General features: G+C 40.0%; 1 protein-coding gene across 1 annotated transcript in view; it reads right to left on the minus strand.

Moving 5' to 3' along the window:
- The window catches only part of THSD7B (thrombospondin type 1 domain containing 7B), a 316,331-nt gene that overhangs the window by 199,715 nt on the left and 97,594 nt on the right, over nt 1-19,022 (minus strand). The window contains exon 4 of the mRNA XM_032190608.1: nt 5,898-6,675. Within this exon, the coding sequence (XP_032046499.1) occupies nt 5,898-6,675 (778 nt within the window). The remainder of the gene's footprint in view (nt 1-5,897; nt 6,676-19,022) is intronic.

Below are 19,022 nucleotides of genomic sequence, written 5' to 3' on the forward strand. Positions count from 1 at the left end.
CATGGAGGCAACCAATCTCACATTCAACAGAATAATCAGAATCTGGTGTTCAGATACCAACCACAAAACCCGAATCCAATTTGGTGGTTGCACCACTGCAAATGAGAAATTTAAATCTGACCTGATCTATGCTGAAATACCAAGGAAAATTAAGCCTTTAAAAATCTGCTTTGGGGTCTTCTTCAAAATGAGTATTGCTAGTCCTAATCATTAGCAAGACAGTACCTACAACACCTGCTCCAATGGATTCAAACACATGCCAACACTTGGGCTACAAAAGACATCTCTGCCCAGCATGAATCTTTGCTATGTGCAAGACTTGCAAGTATGTGAAGCCTGAACAGCTCATTCTTTCTCTGAAAATCCCTCCACCTTTCCTCCTATAAAAGGCTAAAGAGAACTTTGTTGACCTTCAGGTGAACAAGATGTGGAGCTGGCAATTTTCATCCTTCTGCTTGGGTAGATGTTTTTGAAGGAGAATTGCATGCAACAGCCAAACAGAAAGTGAATCTAATTAACTTGTACTCACTCGTTCAGAGACTCAAAGTCAAATTAACTGTGACACCAGGCAACACAAAAACACATGTAAAAACACAGCCCATCCTTTTGCATGAAATTCAGACACATTCTTTCATGTAACTGATGTATTCAGAACAATCTGATACAGATAAAACCCAGGTGTGCACAACATTTGTTGATCTGAGCCTACAAACAAATCTCAGTTAGCAAACCAGCAGGGAAGGAAGGAAGTCCTGGGGATGGCAGGTACATCATAAGCCCATTTTTTTTATAATAACTTTCCACATGTTAATGTATTAAGGTTAGATCTTCCTTTTAAGAGTCGATCTGGTGACAGCAATATTATAATGTACTTCCACAATTGATGCTTTCTGTGTTGCAGGGCTGGACTGATACTGTAAAACTCCAGGAATTGTTTTGCAGTATATGTTATGCTGCCTGCGGTTTAAGATGGATCAGTTAGTTAACAGACAACAGATGCATGAAGCTTAAAATCACTCGAATGGCAGAGAGCCTTCTTACTCTTCTGTGTACTGAGGGGGAATAGAGTTCCTGGCACTGGACTCATTAGGGTCTAATCATGACTATAGTGGACAGAGCCTTGCTGTATTCCTAACAGCATCCAAACGCTTTTTTCCTGACCAAAGGGAGACTCACGATCCAAAGGAACACAGGCTGTATGTAGTGCCTGAGACGTCTAAGTTCTGGTGTCTCCAGAGCTTAATGCACAAGATCCTCTGCTGCGATTAAAAATAAATGCTGACATATTTGTGCCAACTAGGCAGGCATTTAGATCTTAGGGCTACAGAAGCAGTTGGCTTTCAGCACAATTTGAAAAACAAAGAAAAAGCCCAGTTATTATTGGACAGTATTTCCAAAATGTTACTCTAATTGAAAAGAAAAAATGTGGCCACTGTTCGTTTGTTTAGTATGCTTTTAATAAAAGCAAAGGAAATTACACTTTTTTTTTTTTTTTTCAAGGACCTCCTTATCCAATAGTTCAGGGATTTGTTTTTCAAGCCTGAGCACTGAGGCTTGATTCCTACATCTGCTGGGAAAAAAACCTGAATGCACACACACACACACACCCCTCCTCTCCCAGAACAGAATCACAGCCATTACACGTAAGTGTATTACAGCACAGCATTTCCACCTCTGCACTGTGAAATTTTGTTCTCATCTAGAGAACAGAATAGTGTCAACAGCAGAAATTGCAAATAATTTTTCCAAGAAATGTACGACAGCACAGTGGTTAAGTGCAATCCACTAGGAAATGGATAATGTAAATTCAAATTACAAAGGTAAACAAAAGAACTGAGTGCCGCTCTACCACATCCTCCATCTACTGGTCCATTGACTGAATTTGACCTGAATTTTCACTTACAAAGGCAAAGTAAACTGAATTCCAAATCCAACTCTATTATATCATCATCACCTTGCACACGGAATGAAGAGTTTAAGAAATATGTACCTGAAAAAGACTCCTCATCCAAATAATAACCAAAAAAAAGGCACTAAAGCTGTTTGCTCCTGATGCTAACTTCTCAGTATGCTCACTGGGAATACTGAGTGTGCTAAATGAATGCACTCGTCAAGTTAGAAAAATCAAGACAAAATTAGGATTTCAATATTTAGCTATAGGCACTGATTTCACTACATTAAAATTTAGTGTCTAAATTAAATAGGAGAAAAAAAAAAAAGGTTCTTAGGTTCTTCATCTCACTACTTGGTAGGTTTTTACAACTGCGACAAAAGAGAAAACCAAAACCAGCAGAATTTCTAACTGTAAATTTGTTACAACTTTTTCAGAGATTTTCGTAAATGTATGGAAGTGTTTATGGTTGGTTTTGTTACTGGATGGAAGATTTAAAGATTTAAAGTTAAAACTTTTTTGTTTATCTGAAACAATAATTTAAAAAATAGGCTTTTTAAAATGAATGAAGTCTTTAAAAGATTCTCTAATATCTCTAAGAGTATTTCATTTTGATCCTACTCCTTTTATGTTTTATGAATATAAAGTTTTCACACCAAAATTACTTCTGAACCTTTCTCAAGTTCTACAGACATTCTGTTGGTCGACTGTCTCAATTTCTAGTGTTTTTCAAAAAGAAAAGCTCCATCTCTGACTTTCCTCTCCCTTTCTCCCTTTTTCATTCAACAAATGCAGATCCTCCAATCTAAACAACATTTCATCAAAGACATTCCCTGCTTCTACGCGCCTGTTGCAGTCTGTCCTATGTTCCAAGCACTTGTGCTCCTTTCAAAGCAGCTCCACTTTACAGTATTTACTTTAGAAATTCCTAGCGTCTTCTTGTGCACCTTCAAGGCTGAAACAGGCACTCAAAACTTCACAGGACCAATGATTTAAATGAAAACAATGTTTTCCTTATAAAGCAAAGGATTCTTCAGCTCTCACCCAAGGGTTTCTGTGAAACCAAAGGCTGTGGTTTTTTTGGGGGTTCTACAGCACAACTGGAGAATTGGTCGAAAATGGAAAACAAATGTCAGACTTGTTTCCTGCTATTGCTCCTTATTTTACAAGAGAAAGGACAACTTTTGCTGTTCTCATGAATCACAAACTTGTTAATGGAGAGGTGAAAATTAATTTCCTACCGGTAAATTTACATCTCTAACAAGAGAATACATGCAGTCATTTAGTCCTTAAAAAACAGCTTGCACCCATCCCACCAAAATACATTTTTTTTTTGCAAAAGCCTGTTCTTTCACACCAAGCACTGTACCACTGTAGCCCCCCATTAGCATGCACAATGATTGCTGCTTGCTGGCATAATTGGCTGACAAACAATCCTGAGATTAGAAACAGGTAAATTTAACAACTTTGATAATAAATTAGGCAACAGACACCACTTGTGGACACCACAGGGCCGTCTTTGCTGCTGCATTATAAATTTGGAAATGAGCAGAATATGTGTTTGCTATCCTCACATGGCTTTTGACAGGTAATGGTGTTAAACTGACCACTCACATCACCTGCTGCTTTTCTTCAGGTTAGTGGCAGAAGGGAGAGTGGTGGCGATAAAATCCCAACACACCCCAATAATCGTGCAGCTCAGAGACCTCAGTGAAACATCTCTAGGATCCCTAGGCCAGGTCTAGGGCCATTTCTCTCTCTTCCCTTAGTTTCCTAGAAAATTTAATTTGTATCTCTCATCGGTACTTACTCAACAGCATTATTCTAAATAGGAAATCTCAGCCAGGAAAATGAAAAAGCACAAATAAAGCACTTCTTCCCAGTTTTACAGCAGACATTTGGCTGTCGGCCAAGCCCTGCTTCAGGGTTATGCAAATTCATTTACTCTTCTTTATTGGTAGGCAAAATATCATCACTCTTATAAAGTGACATCTGCAAGATCTGATCCATTCTTCAGGTGAATGGCAGCAAATATGCTGCACAATGGAACGAGGAAGGCATTAACATGGGATGTTTTTAGGGAGTTGTTGCTGGGGGTTTTTATCAGTGACACTAGAAATTAAACACAAGTTGGATTTTATGATGGATTTTAGGTTTGGGTTTTAGTTTTCCAAGTTCAAGCTACATGGCTACAAGTAATAACAAGGGGTTTTGTTTGCTTTGTGTTTGTGTGGTTTGGTTTTTAAAAAGACCTTTTATCCCCTATGGAATCTATGGATTTTCCTCTCGTATATTGGCTTACTAAGAGAAAAGGATGGGTTAGCCTCAGCTAAGACACAGCCCCAACAAAAAAGGTCTGACAGGACTGTAAAAAGCCTGCTAATGGAGCTGTATGTTCCCAAATTGGGGACTGGATCAGCTAAAAAGAAAGGAAGGAAAAATGAAAAGACAAGGGAAGAAGACATCTTGATCACAGGTAGAGACACTGAAATTTAACCTTCTGGGACCTTCTGCGCTGTCATCCAGAAGTTCAATGTGTTACTCACACAGCAGTGAAACAAAGAGCAAAGTATGAAAACAGTGTCTTCCGTTCCCCATTCCTACAGCAAATGTACCACTGAGCGTGTGAGGGCTGAGACAGTGAAAGTTTAACAAGTTGGTATTCCCTATCCAGAGCTACTGATAAGGAACGAGATACAAGGCAGAAAAGCAGCTAACACATGTTAACGTACATAAACCTGCTGCGGATTTCACAGTACCATAAATCACAAGTAACTCCAGTAAAGTCAAGCAGCTACATGAGCATAAAATCTGTATATTTAGAATCAGCATATATTAGAGACTAGTAATAAAGTCAAGATGGTAGAAAACTGCTGCAACAGTTCACAAATCTTGACTTTTTTCCAAGCAATAAAAAATATGTACTTTGCTACAGAGGTAATAGGAGGAGGTAGCAAAAAGGCTAGAATGTATATTTGCACCTCAGTATGTGTGCAGAAACATTTCTGACATAAACAGGGACAGTGAATTGGACACAAAATAACCCCTTATCTCTCCAATTTGAATTTGTGCAGGCACCAGGAGCTATAGATTACTGAGAAAGATCGATTTCTGCAAAATTCAGGAGCAGGATTTTCCAAGAACTTCTAAGAAGTTCTTCAAAAATCTTACTTCTGACTTTCTCAGAACTCGATCAATTCCACAGCAATCTATAGCTCCTGGTATCTGCCCAAATTCAATCTGAAGTCAAATGGCAGAGCTCAGATAACTTAAATTTAAATGCAAGAAATGGAGAGAATAAATCTTTCCATTATTTGCTGTACATTACTGTAACCTTCACATTTGAATTACAGTAAAGCAACCTGCACAGACTAAGGAAAATTGTTAGCTAAAACACATGAGGATAGAAATCAACAACCACCGTCAAAGAAAGAAATGCTAGTCACGAATCGTGTATCAGTCTCACAAACATGAAGGCTCCTCAAAAGCAGGAGACAATCACGGTTTTGCTCACTGATCTATCTGTCCAAGAAATACCTTCTAGTAAATTTGCAAGTCCTCTTCAGGTTTACACTTCTCAATTTATTCAGTGTTGATTTGTAAGAACTAAGCAGTTTAAGCTGATGTTATTTTAGCCTCTTCAGCCAAATATATACAGTAGGTGACTGAGAATGAGACCTTTCTATGTTCAGCACCTCCCTCTCCCACAGCTATAGTGGGAAGTGATACGTATATAACTCCATTTTCTTGAGGTTTCCTCAAAACAACAAAAAACAGAAGAGAAATATTAAAAACATAAAACGAGTTAAACAGTCACGAATCACAGAAGCATGCAAAATATTCTGGGGATGCTAGCTTCACAAGCAGGGAATTAAATCAAACAGCAGACTGCAAAGAAAACACATAAAAATTTGCATTTAAAACTCGGAAAGGCAAATACACTTGTGGCGTGGCCGTGAAAAGCAGCGACATACAGAAGAAAGGACATCAAAGATGAGGCCCTTACCTCAGCACAACATTTTTGCCGTCACTCCTCACGCACCTGACCGGCCGGCTCTGATACCCGACCTGCACCTCCCGGGCATGATGGTGAGCTTTATGGCCTTCGAGCCAGGACATGCTCGGCTCTCCAGAGTCCGTGCCAAAATCCAGCACTGCTCTCTCAGCCGCCATTGCATCGTCATGATGGGGCAGCCTGCACTCGCCCCAGGGCCCCACCTTGAGGCTGTAGATGTGCTCCTCTTCCCCGAGGGGACAAGCAGCCATTTCGCAGAGCCTCGACTCAGTCAGGTTGGGGCACGGGGCACCCCCGTACAGCGGGGGAGCGACTACGGTGCGTGTCCGGTGCCGCATGGTCCTGGCACAGCCCCCACCGCACTGGGACCAGGCGGAGAAGTCGGAGACGACGCAGTCCCGCGGGCACGGCACCAGGCAGGCCTGCTCAAGGGGTGGCCGGGGTGCGAGATGCTCGCAGATCTCGCTGGCGACGGTGCTCCTGTTCAGCTTCTGGAGGCAGCGGGCGCTGCGGCGCTGCAGGCCGTGCTGCGCCGTGACGCAGGCCCCAGCCTCACCGCCGGGCACACAGGTGCCCCATCCCGAAACCTCCCACTCGAACAGCTCCAGGTGCCAGTCGCAGACCTTAAAGCACCTCCGGTGGCTTTCGGGCTTCTCCTTCTGGTCGCAGTTCGCGTGGTGGGACGTCCAGCCCTCAGTGTGGGTGCACCAGATGGCCCGGCTGCGAGTGCCCCCTGAACCGCAGTCACCCACGCATCGGCCCCAGTGACCTGCAAAAGAAGAGGGTTGAGCCATGCCAGGCCAACAATCTCACCCAAAAACCGCAAAACCATGCTCTGGAATCCATTAAAAAGTGAACAACTATCAGCTAGTCCCTAAAATTGGCTAAATTTGGGTTTGCAAGCCACTTCTCCCCATGTACTCACATCATGGGATGCCACCTGCTCCCCAACACTTGGAAAAAAATTTTTTCCTTCCAGTGCCCCACAAATTAAGGACAGGACAGGCACATTTCTGCAGCAGTAAAATGCACCCCAAAGCCTGAGGAAACATGAATATTTAATTCCACTTGTACAAATGAGTATAGAAACAATCATAAAGGAGCAATAATCTAATAGGAAAAGAAAGTCAAGTTAGATAAGAGGAAAACATTCTTAATAGAGCAATTAGTCAATGGCATAAACTGCTCTGGGAAGGAGCTGAATCATCATCTGTGGTGATAAAACGGTGAGGATAAATACTATGGAAATAAAAGCACGCTCTTAATAGGAGTTGAAACTGGAGGAACTGACTTTACATTACAGTGTAAATACTACAGAACGGGTCCCACTGGGCGCTGCTTTATGAGCACGGCCCCATATAGCAGAAGAGGCCCCTCACGTGTTTCAACTTCTAAATTACCCTGGGAAGTACCTCGAGCAAGTCGTCCCTGGTTGCAGCACACGGTACTAGAGATGGGGGCATAGCTAGTCATTCAGCAAGAGAAACGAAATCAAAATTAAACCCACGAATCTCATTTTCAGTTCTGGAGCACACAAACATACTTATGTAACTGTATGAATGTTATTTAAGGATTTGCAAGTGAACTTAAATCAGACAAGGCTAAATAGAAAGATTTTTCTCTAAAAATATTATTCCACAAAAATCCACCTGGTCCACAAAATAATCTAAGGTCTATAAAGTACAGAATTGCTTTCAAAATGAGGAGAAAAGGTAGTGGAAAGCACTCAGGCTGAATCTTAACATATTAAAGGGATTTTGATGATCATGTCTCAAGAGGGTTTCATCTCATTCCTAAGTTTAAAAACTTTCCAGTACCCCATAATGGAACCATTTCACTGGGTAAGAACATTGCATATGTAATCCACACTTGAAAGTACACTGCAACAAACAACAACTTCTGTATTATTATTTTTTTTATGGCAGAAAATTAACTTACAATAAATAGGTCAATTTATATTAAAAAATGTTACTCCAGACAAGTTTTTTAAAATTGATTTTTAAAACTATCAGAATCAGTTATATGCTTACACTAAGATAGCAAACACATAAAAACAAAACAGCACCCATAATGGCTGCAATTATAACACCAAGTATTTCATCTAGCTAATAATGTTTTTGTAGGTAAACCTGTTGTTTTTTTCTTTATGGACAGAAAGGATTGCATCTTCCAGAACGAGGGCCTTGATATTATGATAATAAATAAAGAAACAAATGTCCTTTTCTTTTCCATAGTTAATAAAAGAGAGAAAGTAAATACTTTGGGTATAGCCAAGATTCTCCTACAACACATCCCACATGGGGAATTTGGAGCAATGCAGAAACTTCAATACAAATCTTGAAGAACCTCACCGAGTGTACTGGGTCTGGCTGGAATGTTAACTTTCCCTGCAGCAGCCCATGCAGTGCTGTACTCTGCACTTGTAGCTGGAACAGCAGTGTTATCACACCAGTGTTGTGTCTACTGCCAAGCAGCACTGGCACAGCATTGGGCCTCTCTCTAACCCTCCTAGGGGGTGGGCAGAAAGTGAGAAGAGAAACATCACTAGGGCAGCTGACCAAAACCAACCAAAGGGATATTCCATACCATATGATGTCACACTCAGCAATAAAAGGTGGAAACAGGAAGAAGAGGGGAGGGGTGGGCTCTCGTGAAAACATTGGTCCTTCTCCCGAACACCGGCTACGTGCATTGAGGCCCTGCTTCAAGGATGTGGTCAATCATCTCTCATTTGTGGGAAGTAGAGAGTAATTTTCTTTCCTCTGCACTTCCACATAGCCTTCATTTATTTTATTTGTTTGTTTCCTCCCTTCTTTTTATTTTCCCTTTCCACCTCCCTTTTCCCCTTTCCCTTTTTATTTCCCTTTAGGTGAATTGTTTAGTTCATAATAATCTTTAATTAATTATTATTATTATTTCCCTTTAATTAAATTATCCTTATCTCAGCCCCTGAGTTGTTCTTTGCTTTACATCTCCCCCTCCTCATCTAAAAAAGAGGGGGAGTGAGAGAGCGGTTGTGGGGTTTAGTTGCCCAGCACAGTAAAACCACCACACCGAGCTGTCACTGTTGACTCTCCTCTGGCATCACCACTCCTGACTGTACAGGTTTTTAGTGATTAGAGGTTACTACAGATCTCCCCAGAGCTGCCTCAGGAGCTTCAGAGTCACGCGTGGAGCACAGTCTGGCCAGTCAGGTAGACAGTGATGCCACCACCTCTCCTTGCTGCATTATTTGTTGCCAGCGCCCTGCAGCCCAACGGCTGTGATTACAAAGCAGAGACCCAGGAGATGTCCCTTTGGTGGCTGCTTTTCCTCCCTCATCCTCCAGGGTATGACTACAATGCCACCCTGAGTCTGACACCTCCTCTTGTGGTCAAAAAGCAGCACGCAAGATGGATTTTCAGAGTCATCGGGGTTTAGACAGCTCCAGCTTTTGATGCATCCAGTCTTCAGGCTATGTGAACAGCCTTTCTCCCTTTTGTGCCTGTATTTCACACCAAAATATGCCAGTTCAATGTAAGGACTCAACAGTGACACATCTTGAATTGGAAAACACAGCAGCAAATTATACTGTACACCACAAACTGTACTATACTAATTATAGTTAGTTACCATTGACTTTCACCATAATTAAATGGGCTTAAAAACTGAAGATTCCAAAAAATTAGACTTTATGCTTTTGAAGTTACAAGATACATGAAGAAGTCTACTGACAATTTGAATGTCTGTTCTTGATATGTCATTTTGACTTAAAAGTCTATTCCATAAAATGCCAAGATTCAAAAACAGTCAAATTATGTATATGCTGTCATCTTACTAAAAATAGGAGTCAAAAATCAAAACTCAAATACTAGGTGGCTTTACTGTATCATGAGTTTATCTCAACATTTCTCTGAAAGCAGTTTTACAAAGACAATTTTTTATTTTTTGATATCTGGAAGTTTCAGTGCAGGAAATGTCGTTTTTTTCACAAGTTTGTTTTGAAAGCAAAAAGTCATGAGCAATATTGTTTCACTTCAGCTTAGTGCATAACAACATTTTGCTCACAAATTGCTTGGAACAGACTACACCAATTTAGGATTTACTACTTATTTCTTAGGACAGCAGGATTTACAATCCATATTCCTCTACATCAAAATACCACTAAAAGACTCGATATAGTAATAAAAAGCAGTTGAAGAAGGCTGGCCAAATTATATTCACCAAACCTACCACTACTCTTTCACCATTGCACAAAACTCATCTCTTCAGTACTGCTACTTTCCTGGGTGTTACTCAAGAACTGTTCTATGTAATAGCTACAGGTCTACCAGTCCCAACATTAACAGGATAGATAGATACGCAGCAGAAGCCTTATGAAGAAGTGACCTTTATTTAACGTCAGAAGTGAATTTAGAAAGAAAAATTACAAATAAAAGAAAGAACTCATAAGCAATTACATTATCATTAGACACATCACAATTTGCAATTATTCTCTGGCAAACATGCTAAAAATATAGCTTATTAGACCCACTCTTAGCATGCCAAAAATAAGCATGAAAAAATAAGGGTGAAAAATCAGATGCAAATCCCATTACTGCAGACGTTTCTTCACTTCCGATGATCTCTTCAGGACACAGCAGTAAACTTATCCTCAATGTTTCATTGCTTCGTTAAATATCCTGTTCAGTAGCTTAACTGAGGAGAAGGATATAAATACTTCCCAGTCAATAGCCTGCTTTGTAATTAGTATTTAAGTTGTTTTTTTAGAGGAGCCACGTTAAATTTACACCTTCCTTGAAATAAATCTGAGTCAATTAGAAGGAATATCTCAGCAGAACATGAATAACAGTATTAACAGTATTTTATTAAAAGCCTACTGGAACTTATACACGAAAGGCTAGAACTTTAAAAAGATGCATTACAATTCCCAGTCTTGAACGGGAGGCCACTGGTTATTAAAGCACAAGACTAAATAAAATGAAATCTATTTCACGGTGAACAGCCTATGGAAAGTACAAAAAGATTAAGACAAAACATAGACATTGTCCATCTCCTAACCACTGTAACCTAATCAAATAGTGGACAGACTCATGGTCTCACACCACCACCAAAAAGTAACATTTTTTGCCCATCTAGGAGCAAAGGCCTCCAAATTCAAGAAGGCAAATGTTCAAGAAAAGATGAAAACTGCAACAAAAATGTCCAAAATGAAAAAGTGTTGACACTCCTCCAGAAGGCAGGAGCATCCGCAAAAGCAGACCCAAGTGCAGTAAGAAAAAAAGTGCATGGCCACGTACACATCTGTGGCTGATGATTATGTTCCGTAAGCAACAACTCAGGAAGACTGGGAAGAAAACTGAAGAGAGAGTCTAATCAAATCACTATTCCCAAAAATGAGAAGTCAGGCAACAAAGAAAACTACAAAATAAATAAATAAATAAATAAATAGACATCCCACCATCTCTTACAAGACATCTATAACACTATGTGATGATAATGACATAATAGCAATTAATATATTAAGTCAATCTAATGAAGAAAAAACAACACCTTGTTCTGTTTGCCATCCTTTATCCAACAGAAAGATAACCATATAATTAGCGCAAAGAGCTTCTCTAATGCAGTTAGAAGCAAGCAATATAGCACTGCAATTGTAGTTTATTTCATGTAGTGGGCCCTGATTTGCTTTTCCTGCCTGCAAGACCTACCTACAATTATGCAATAATCATGTCTGAAAGGATACAGTAGCATCTGCTCTTTGACACACAGGTCGCAAAAGCGTAAGGCAAGCAGGCTATTCAGACAATAATTACATATTACAGACAAAATGAAACACAACTAAGTATCAAATCTCAAATAGATATCCCAATAAGAGTTGCTTAATAAGTATGTTATTGCTTAATAAGGGCTGGTACAATAATTATGCTGTGTTTAACGTGACATTTAGCTTAATTGCAACCATTTCACCATCTGAGAATTCATTGAATAAGCATCTTCCACAATTATTCTGTCCCTGTAGCTATGTACTAATTTGCAAACTTAGGACAAGATTAGCAATCAGTTAAGTAGAGTACTGTGTTAGCAATTTCTTTCAAACAGGCAATAGATATTTTCCAAGTCCCATCTGATATACAGAACATTGAAAGAACTCAAAGATTTTTTTGAATTTTCTACTTAAAACAAAACAAAAACTTTGTCTTTTAGTTTAAGTATCAAATTTAAGAGCAGCTGTTCTAGACCTTGCCAGTTTGTATTTAAATGGAAAGTATTAATTCTTAGCGTAGATAAAGATCCCTGAATATCAGAACAGAGAAGTATGATGCCACAGAATCATCTAGGTTGGAAGAGACCTCCAAGTCCAACCTCTGACCTAACACTAACAAGTCCTCCACTAAACCATATCACTAAGCTAAAATGTCCTTAAAGCCCAGCTGAGGAATAACGCCACCAGATGTGATTGTAACCCCCTTTCAAGAGAAATGTGTAATTTTTAATGTGACTTGGAGGTACATTTATTTATCATGAACCGAACTGTCAAAAATCATATGAACTACCGCATTTTCTCACCACTTAATTAATTTTAGGTATGACGCAAAGGCATTTGACAAAATGCCACAAATTTTTTTTTTTTTTATTATTTCAACAAAAATCTTACTATACTGATGAAAGTCATATCACTTGTATGTTGTACTCTCCCCATGTCAGTTTATTCAGTCCACTTTCATCTTTTCTTGTAGAACGATGAGACTTAAATATTTGTGGCACAGAACAGCTCTATACATAGCCTGACACCAGACTTAATACGTTTACCTACTTTATACTACTAATATTAAGTAAAGCTATTGTTTGCATAATTGCGTACTGCCTTGCTTTATGGAAAAGACTTCCTGTATGCCTGCCTCGCATCTAATGCCACATTTCAACCAAAATGTAGCTTTTCTTCCTCACCTGTACTTAACTATCTCAGTAGGTTTGCTATATATTATTAACAGCAATTCAGTAAAATGCTTTCTCTAACACTTCATATGAAAGATGCCATACAAAACAAGTCTATTGTAATATTTGCGATGTATCACACATGGCAGAGAAAATTCCTCTGATTCCTGTGATTAATTTTAAATATCTGCAGCACTTTTTTAAACTTTCATGACCTACACAAATGAGTAACTCAGCAGCTCAGTTATTCATCTTACTTACATCTGAATAAAAGTGAAGTTTAGTGACTTATAGCCAGGCAGCATTTTGTTCCAATTTTACATTTCAGGTTTTTGCCTTATTATCCACATGCGGTAACACTCAAGACACACTCCAGCAAGTAAGACATTGTACAGCAAAATGTAATGAACACTGTTGTTTATGAAAATTCAGTGATTTACTAACCCCTTGGCACTTGAAGGCAGGACTTCTCAATATTAAGCACTAATGTAAACTGCGTTAGCTGAGCTACTCAATCATGTGCCCACACCCTGGAGATAGCCCAAGGAAAAATATTTTTTTCTTTCAACTCTCAGCTTTGAAAGGAAAAAAAAAAAAAAAAAAAAAAAAAAAAAACAGCCCACACATTGCAATACATTTCTGAAACACCCATTTGACATATTTTGAGGGTTATGTGAAAGCAGTTATCTTGTCTTGGTAGCAAATGATATTTAGAGACAAGGTTATAATGTATATAAGAATACTATAAAAACGAAAGTATAAATAGGTGTTACTAGCAAATTACAACTACATGTATTGCACTGTGTATACGATTAAAACCACCCAGTACTGGATTAGAGAGCTGTAATCTACCATTTTTAAAATTCTGAAGTATGAAAATCAATTCTTTTTTTTTTAACAAAATAATCTTCATAAGGTGTTTCTAAATGTAACCTTAACAGAAAGCGCAACTGAAGAAAGTTTCTTCATGTGCTCCACCTTGACTTAGACGCTTACATTCCCCGAGGGGAACTGGGTCCTTGCTTTGAAAATCACCACTAATTGATACAGCAGCAGTAATGCAGCATCTCCCACCACACAGCCTGCGCTATGAAGCTGCCTGGAGGCAGTGCCTGCAAACAAACCCCTTCAGGATTTCTCCCCAGCTGGGCTGCCAAGGCAAGGAAGGGTGAGCAGGCTCCTGCAGGACAGCCAAGCAGGTCTGCCTAGCACTTGTAAGCACCAGCATAGCTGCACAGGTTCAGGACAACCTGCACTGGTCACTGGTACCTCCTTCATGACTATAATTAAAACTTCTCTCCAGTCCATAGAAAGCACAATCTAAGAGGTCTATATGAGGTCTACCCCTCCAAGTGGTTCTTCTGGCACGCAAAGCCCAGGTTTCATTCCAGATCCACCTTCTTACTAATAGCCCAGCAATGGGTAGGGCCGCTACAAAGGCAGCACACAGCTCTGGAAAAGACCAGCCCATCCACGTCTCCACAATAAACTTTGCCAAACAATTTAAAGATCAGCATCAGTGGGTTTCTACAGGAATCGAATCAGGAAATTCGCTGTCAATGTCTTATTGCTCTGAGACAGAGCCTCAGTGGAAAACAGCTGAGGAGGAAACACTGGCAGTGGTTCAACATGGTATTCGAGCTCCGAGATACAAAGAGAATTCTTGTATTAGTTCTGCAATAATTCATTACTTGGCAAACACCAAAAATACTTTCATCCCTTTTTCTGAATTTTGACATCTGCATTTTCTAATTTTCTTATTCTTTCATGAAGCTTAAAGTATACTTGTTTTTTGAAATAATAATAAAGTTCTGATATTCAAAATGTTAAGAAAAAAAAATCCACACAAACAATTGTCTCATAGAAAGAAATTGTGAAAACACTGAACACACCAATCTGCATACCTGCAAAACCTTTGTGATGCTCTGCTGAAGTACCAGAATTTACTTCACATGTACATAAACACGGGAAATTGTGTATCTGTCTCCAGACATCATTTTAAGGGAGAAATGTATTTCTTCTGCTTGGCTTTGTGCCCTTCTCAACTTATATATTTTATGACCCACTACAGCACAGAAGTCATCATATTTTTTCAGATACTATATCGTATTTTTTCAATCACTAAGCCATGATAAAGGAACCAAAATGCAGCATTGGGCCCTGAGGTGGGTCAACCCATGCATGGAAGGCTGCAGGTATGAGCACATCTGCCACCCAAAGAGGAAAATTCCTCATTTCCCCATGGAAATGGACCAGACAATCATTATTCTGAACAAGCTAGCATTATAGAAGAGCTATACAATGGGCAGGATTTCCCATGCTGCTCAAACTACTACTAATTAGTATTTCTGCAAAGATGGAGAACACTGATGGTAGCAATCCCAGGCAACAGTATAATTAAATCACAGAACAGCTGAGGTTGGAAGGGACCTCAGGAGATGATCTGGTCCAACCTCCCTGCTCAAGTAGGGCCCTATACAGCACATTACCTAGGGTTGTGTCCAGACAGCTTTTGAGTATCTCCAGGGAAGGAGACCTCTCTGGGCAGCCGGTGCCACTGCTCACTCAGCCTCAGGCAAAGAAGCTTTTCCTCGTGTTCAGACAGAACTTCTTGTGTTGCAGTTTGTGCCCATTGCCTCTCATCCTGTCGCTGGGCACCACTGAGAAGAGTCTGGGCCCATCCTCTTGACACCTTCTCTTCAGATACTTCAACACATTGATCAGACCCCCCCCGAGCCTTCTCTTACCCAGGCTGGATATGCCCAGCTCCCTCAGCCTTTCCTCATATGAGAGATGCTCCAGTCCCTTCATCACCCTAGTAGCTCCTTCCTCGAGGAGCTCCATGTCCCTCTGGTACTGGGGAGCCCAGAACTGGAAACAGCACTGCAGGTGAGGCCTCACCAGGGCTGAGGAGAGGGGCAGGATCACCTCCCTCAACCTGCTGGTGAAGCTCTTCCAAATGCACCTCAGGATGCCACTGGCCTTCTTGGCTACAAAGGCCCATCACTGGCTCATGGTCAACTTGTCCCCCAGGTCCTTCTCTGCAGAGCTGCTCTCCAGAAGGTCAGTGCCCAGCCTGTGCTGGTGGATGGGGTTATTCCTCCCCAAAAGGAATATGACAACTTCTGCAGGACCCTGCACTTGCCCTTGTTGAATTCAAGAGGTTCCTCTCTGCCAATCTCTCCAGCCTGTCGAGGTCCCTCTGAATGGCAGAACAGCACACTGGGCTACCAGCCACTCCTCCCACCTGTGTGTCATCAGCAAACTTGCTGAGGAGGTACTCTACCCATTATCCAAGTCATTGATGAATAAGCTGAACAATTCTGCATCCAGTATTGACCCCTGGGGGACACCGCTAACTACAGGCCTCCAGCTAGACACAGGTCATTGTAGAACTATAAACCTTCCTTTCTAGTGAGCATTTATTTTTTATTATTATTATTTACAGCCCACATGTAACCATCCACTTTTAATTAACTATTCTTAAATTTCCATTACCCTTGACACCCTTCTTAAAGGCACCAAACTCTAGGAAAAAAAAAAAAAAAAAAAAAAAACAACTTCAGTGAAGTGCAATACTTAGAAAAAGCTGTGCAGGAATAAACAATTTAAACAGCTACACCAAAGTTTCAGAATGATAAGCATTCTCCAGCAGTAAATCAATCTGCTCATCCAGTAGCTCTTCTAAGCACAGGCTGCTGTCAGGAAGAAGGGCTGAGCTTTGAGCAGCGTCCAATCAATCTAAGAGGGCCAAAGTGCTTAAGTTTCCAGACACCATAAAACCGGGATGAAGAGCTTTGAGATTCAAGAGACTCAAGTGATTTTTACTTCAGGGAAGAGTGACAGACATATACTCATAAATAAATAAATAAGAACAACAAAAAACACATCTGTAATAATTAAAGAGGAGAGGAGAGGAGAGGAGAGGAGAGGAGAGGAGAGGAGAGGAGAGGAGAGGAGAGGAGAGGAGAGGAGAGGAGAGGAGAGGAGAGGAGAGGAGAGGAGAGGAGAGGAGAGGAGAGGAGAGGAGAGGAGAGGAGAGGAGAGGAGAGGAGAGGAGAGGAGAGGAGAGGAGAGGAGAGAATGAGAAATACACTACTTTTCAAACTGAAGTAATTTCCTATCACATCAAAAATTCAGCTTCTTGATTGCAAGGTCCAGGAGAACAGAATAACTAAACCACTCAAGTTTGCACTCAGGGAACATGATCACTTCACCTTGTTCTGTTTCACAGAACAGGTGTTAAAACTAGAAAAATCTCGGGACTCTTGTGACAAGAATTACAAACTCTAAGCAAGCACAGCATATCTAGGTAGGTATGTAAAGAAAGAAATATGTCCCTCACATTTGGAGGCTGACTTTCCCAGGTATTGTTCCAAATGACTACACATGCAGGCGAATGACAGCAAAGCACTGCCAGATTAAGATCACTGCATCAGGCCGGACTGAGATCCAGTTGTTTGATTTTGTTGTTGTTGTTTGTTTTAAACTAGAATTTTATACCTGCTCAGTTCCTGGAGAGCAGGACTTGGCACACAGCTACATCCGATCCAGAGAAACAGACCCTCTGCTGCAGTGCTTCTCTGTAAACACACCTCCCATACAAGAACAACAAAAGCTACAATAATACTGGGTAATAAAGCATTACAACATAAAGAGTAATTTTTTATTTTCTTGTTTGTTGGTTTTAATTTTGTTTTTTCTCTTCCAGTTAAGTTAGGTTCCCTGGGGCAAAAGCCAGCAATGCTCTAAGTATAAACAGAGAAGAGAGTACTGTAGTGTTGGCCATAAATCTGCGTCAGTAAATTAACACAAGTCCAAGCCTTCTGAGCACTGCAGTGGGCAGAGTGTTAACCCATGGTCCCAGGGTGGGAATAAGCACATTTAGGGGAAGGGAAAGGTTGTTGTTGGCTTTTTTGTTTTGTTTGGTTGGTTTTCTAATACCTACACTGCTGAAATAAAGAAACCTGAAAATGGAACTTCAGTTCCAAAGAGGATTTATTCAAACATCAAGTCATGCACCCAAATTATTCAGAGGTCAGAATATTGCTACTGGCAGATTGCCTTTTCAGAGATGTTTTGCTTATGTTATTCTGAATTTGTAGCAGTTACATATTTCTGAATAATCTTCAGCTATCACTAAAAGTCTAGCAGGCTGGCACCTTTACACACATTTTCAGAAACTTCAGCACAAGGTTACAACCAGGTCCTTGTAGATGTTTAAACATTTGAGAATATATACCCTGAGGATGATTTTGCATATATCCATGTTTCCTGAAAAACTCTGAAAGATGTGGCAGGGTGCACAGAGCACTCAGGAATTCTGCTCAGGCCATTCAGTGAGTAGAGATGAACAAATTTTAACCTGGCAATCTGGCCGCTGTTGCCATAAAAGATATCATGCTATGATTTTCTGAAGTAAAGAAACAGCAAGATGGAGAAGTATCAATTATGAGTGCACATCTGTTGTACGCATATTTTATGTCTGAACTTAAGCATCTGTTTTATCAATGTTAGCCGACACTTTGTGACCAAAAATGTTTAGAAACAAATGTTTTTACATGTTAGTAATCATTTAACAAGGCCTCAGAAAACGTAGCCCCTTAATAGATTTAATTAACAGGTTAATGATGTGCATAGCATGCACACTCTCAAAAGCAAAGATTTCCACATTATGCTTGTTTCTGTTTCACAGAAGCAGCTTTCTGTAGAATATCTGAGCTAATGTAATTACACATCTGGTACTTCTGCTGCTTTCAATTGTAGAGATATTTATAAACAGTGCTACTAATTTACACAAGAGTACCTAAATGTTCTAATTTTTTACACTACAAATAAAGATATTTGCATAAAAATACAACTGGAAGGAGTTTTCTTTTGTAGCTCTGAGTGGTTCTAGTGAATACATAAAATAATCATTTATCCTGCAGAATAGATCTAAGATTTACACTGTTGTCAGAACTGCCTGTGAAACCCGCACATACTAAGCACTCAAGTTCACCTTTATATAAAGGGGTCAAGTACAAGTTTTTAGACATTTTTAAATTAAATAGCAGCACTGGTAATCACCTTTGTTCCACTGTGTCACCAACACAACAAAACTAATGCTTTACAATATCATTTCTTGGTAAAGTTCATTCATCATCTTCATTGTAACTGGGAAATGATTGAAAAAAAGAACAAGTCAGAATAATGGAA

This window comes from Aythya fuligula, chromosome 6, assembly GCF_009819795.1.
Source record: "Aythya fuligula isolate bAytFul2 chromosome 6, bAytFul2.pri, whole genome shotgun sequence".
NCBI lineage: Eukaryota > Metazoa > Chordata > Aves > Anseriformes > Anatidae > Aythya > Aythya fuligula.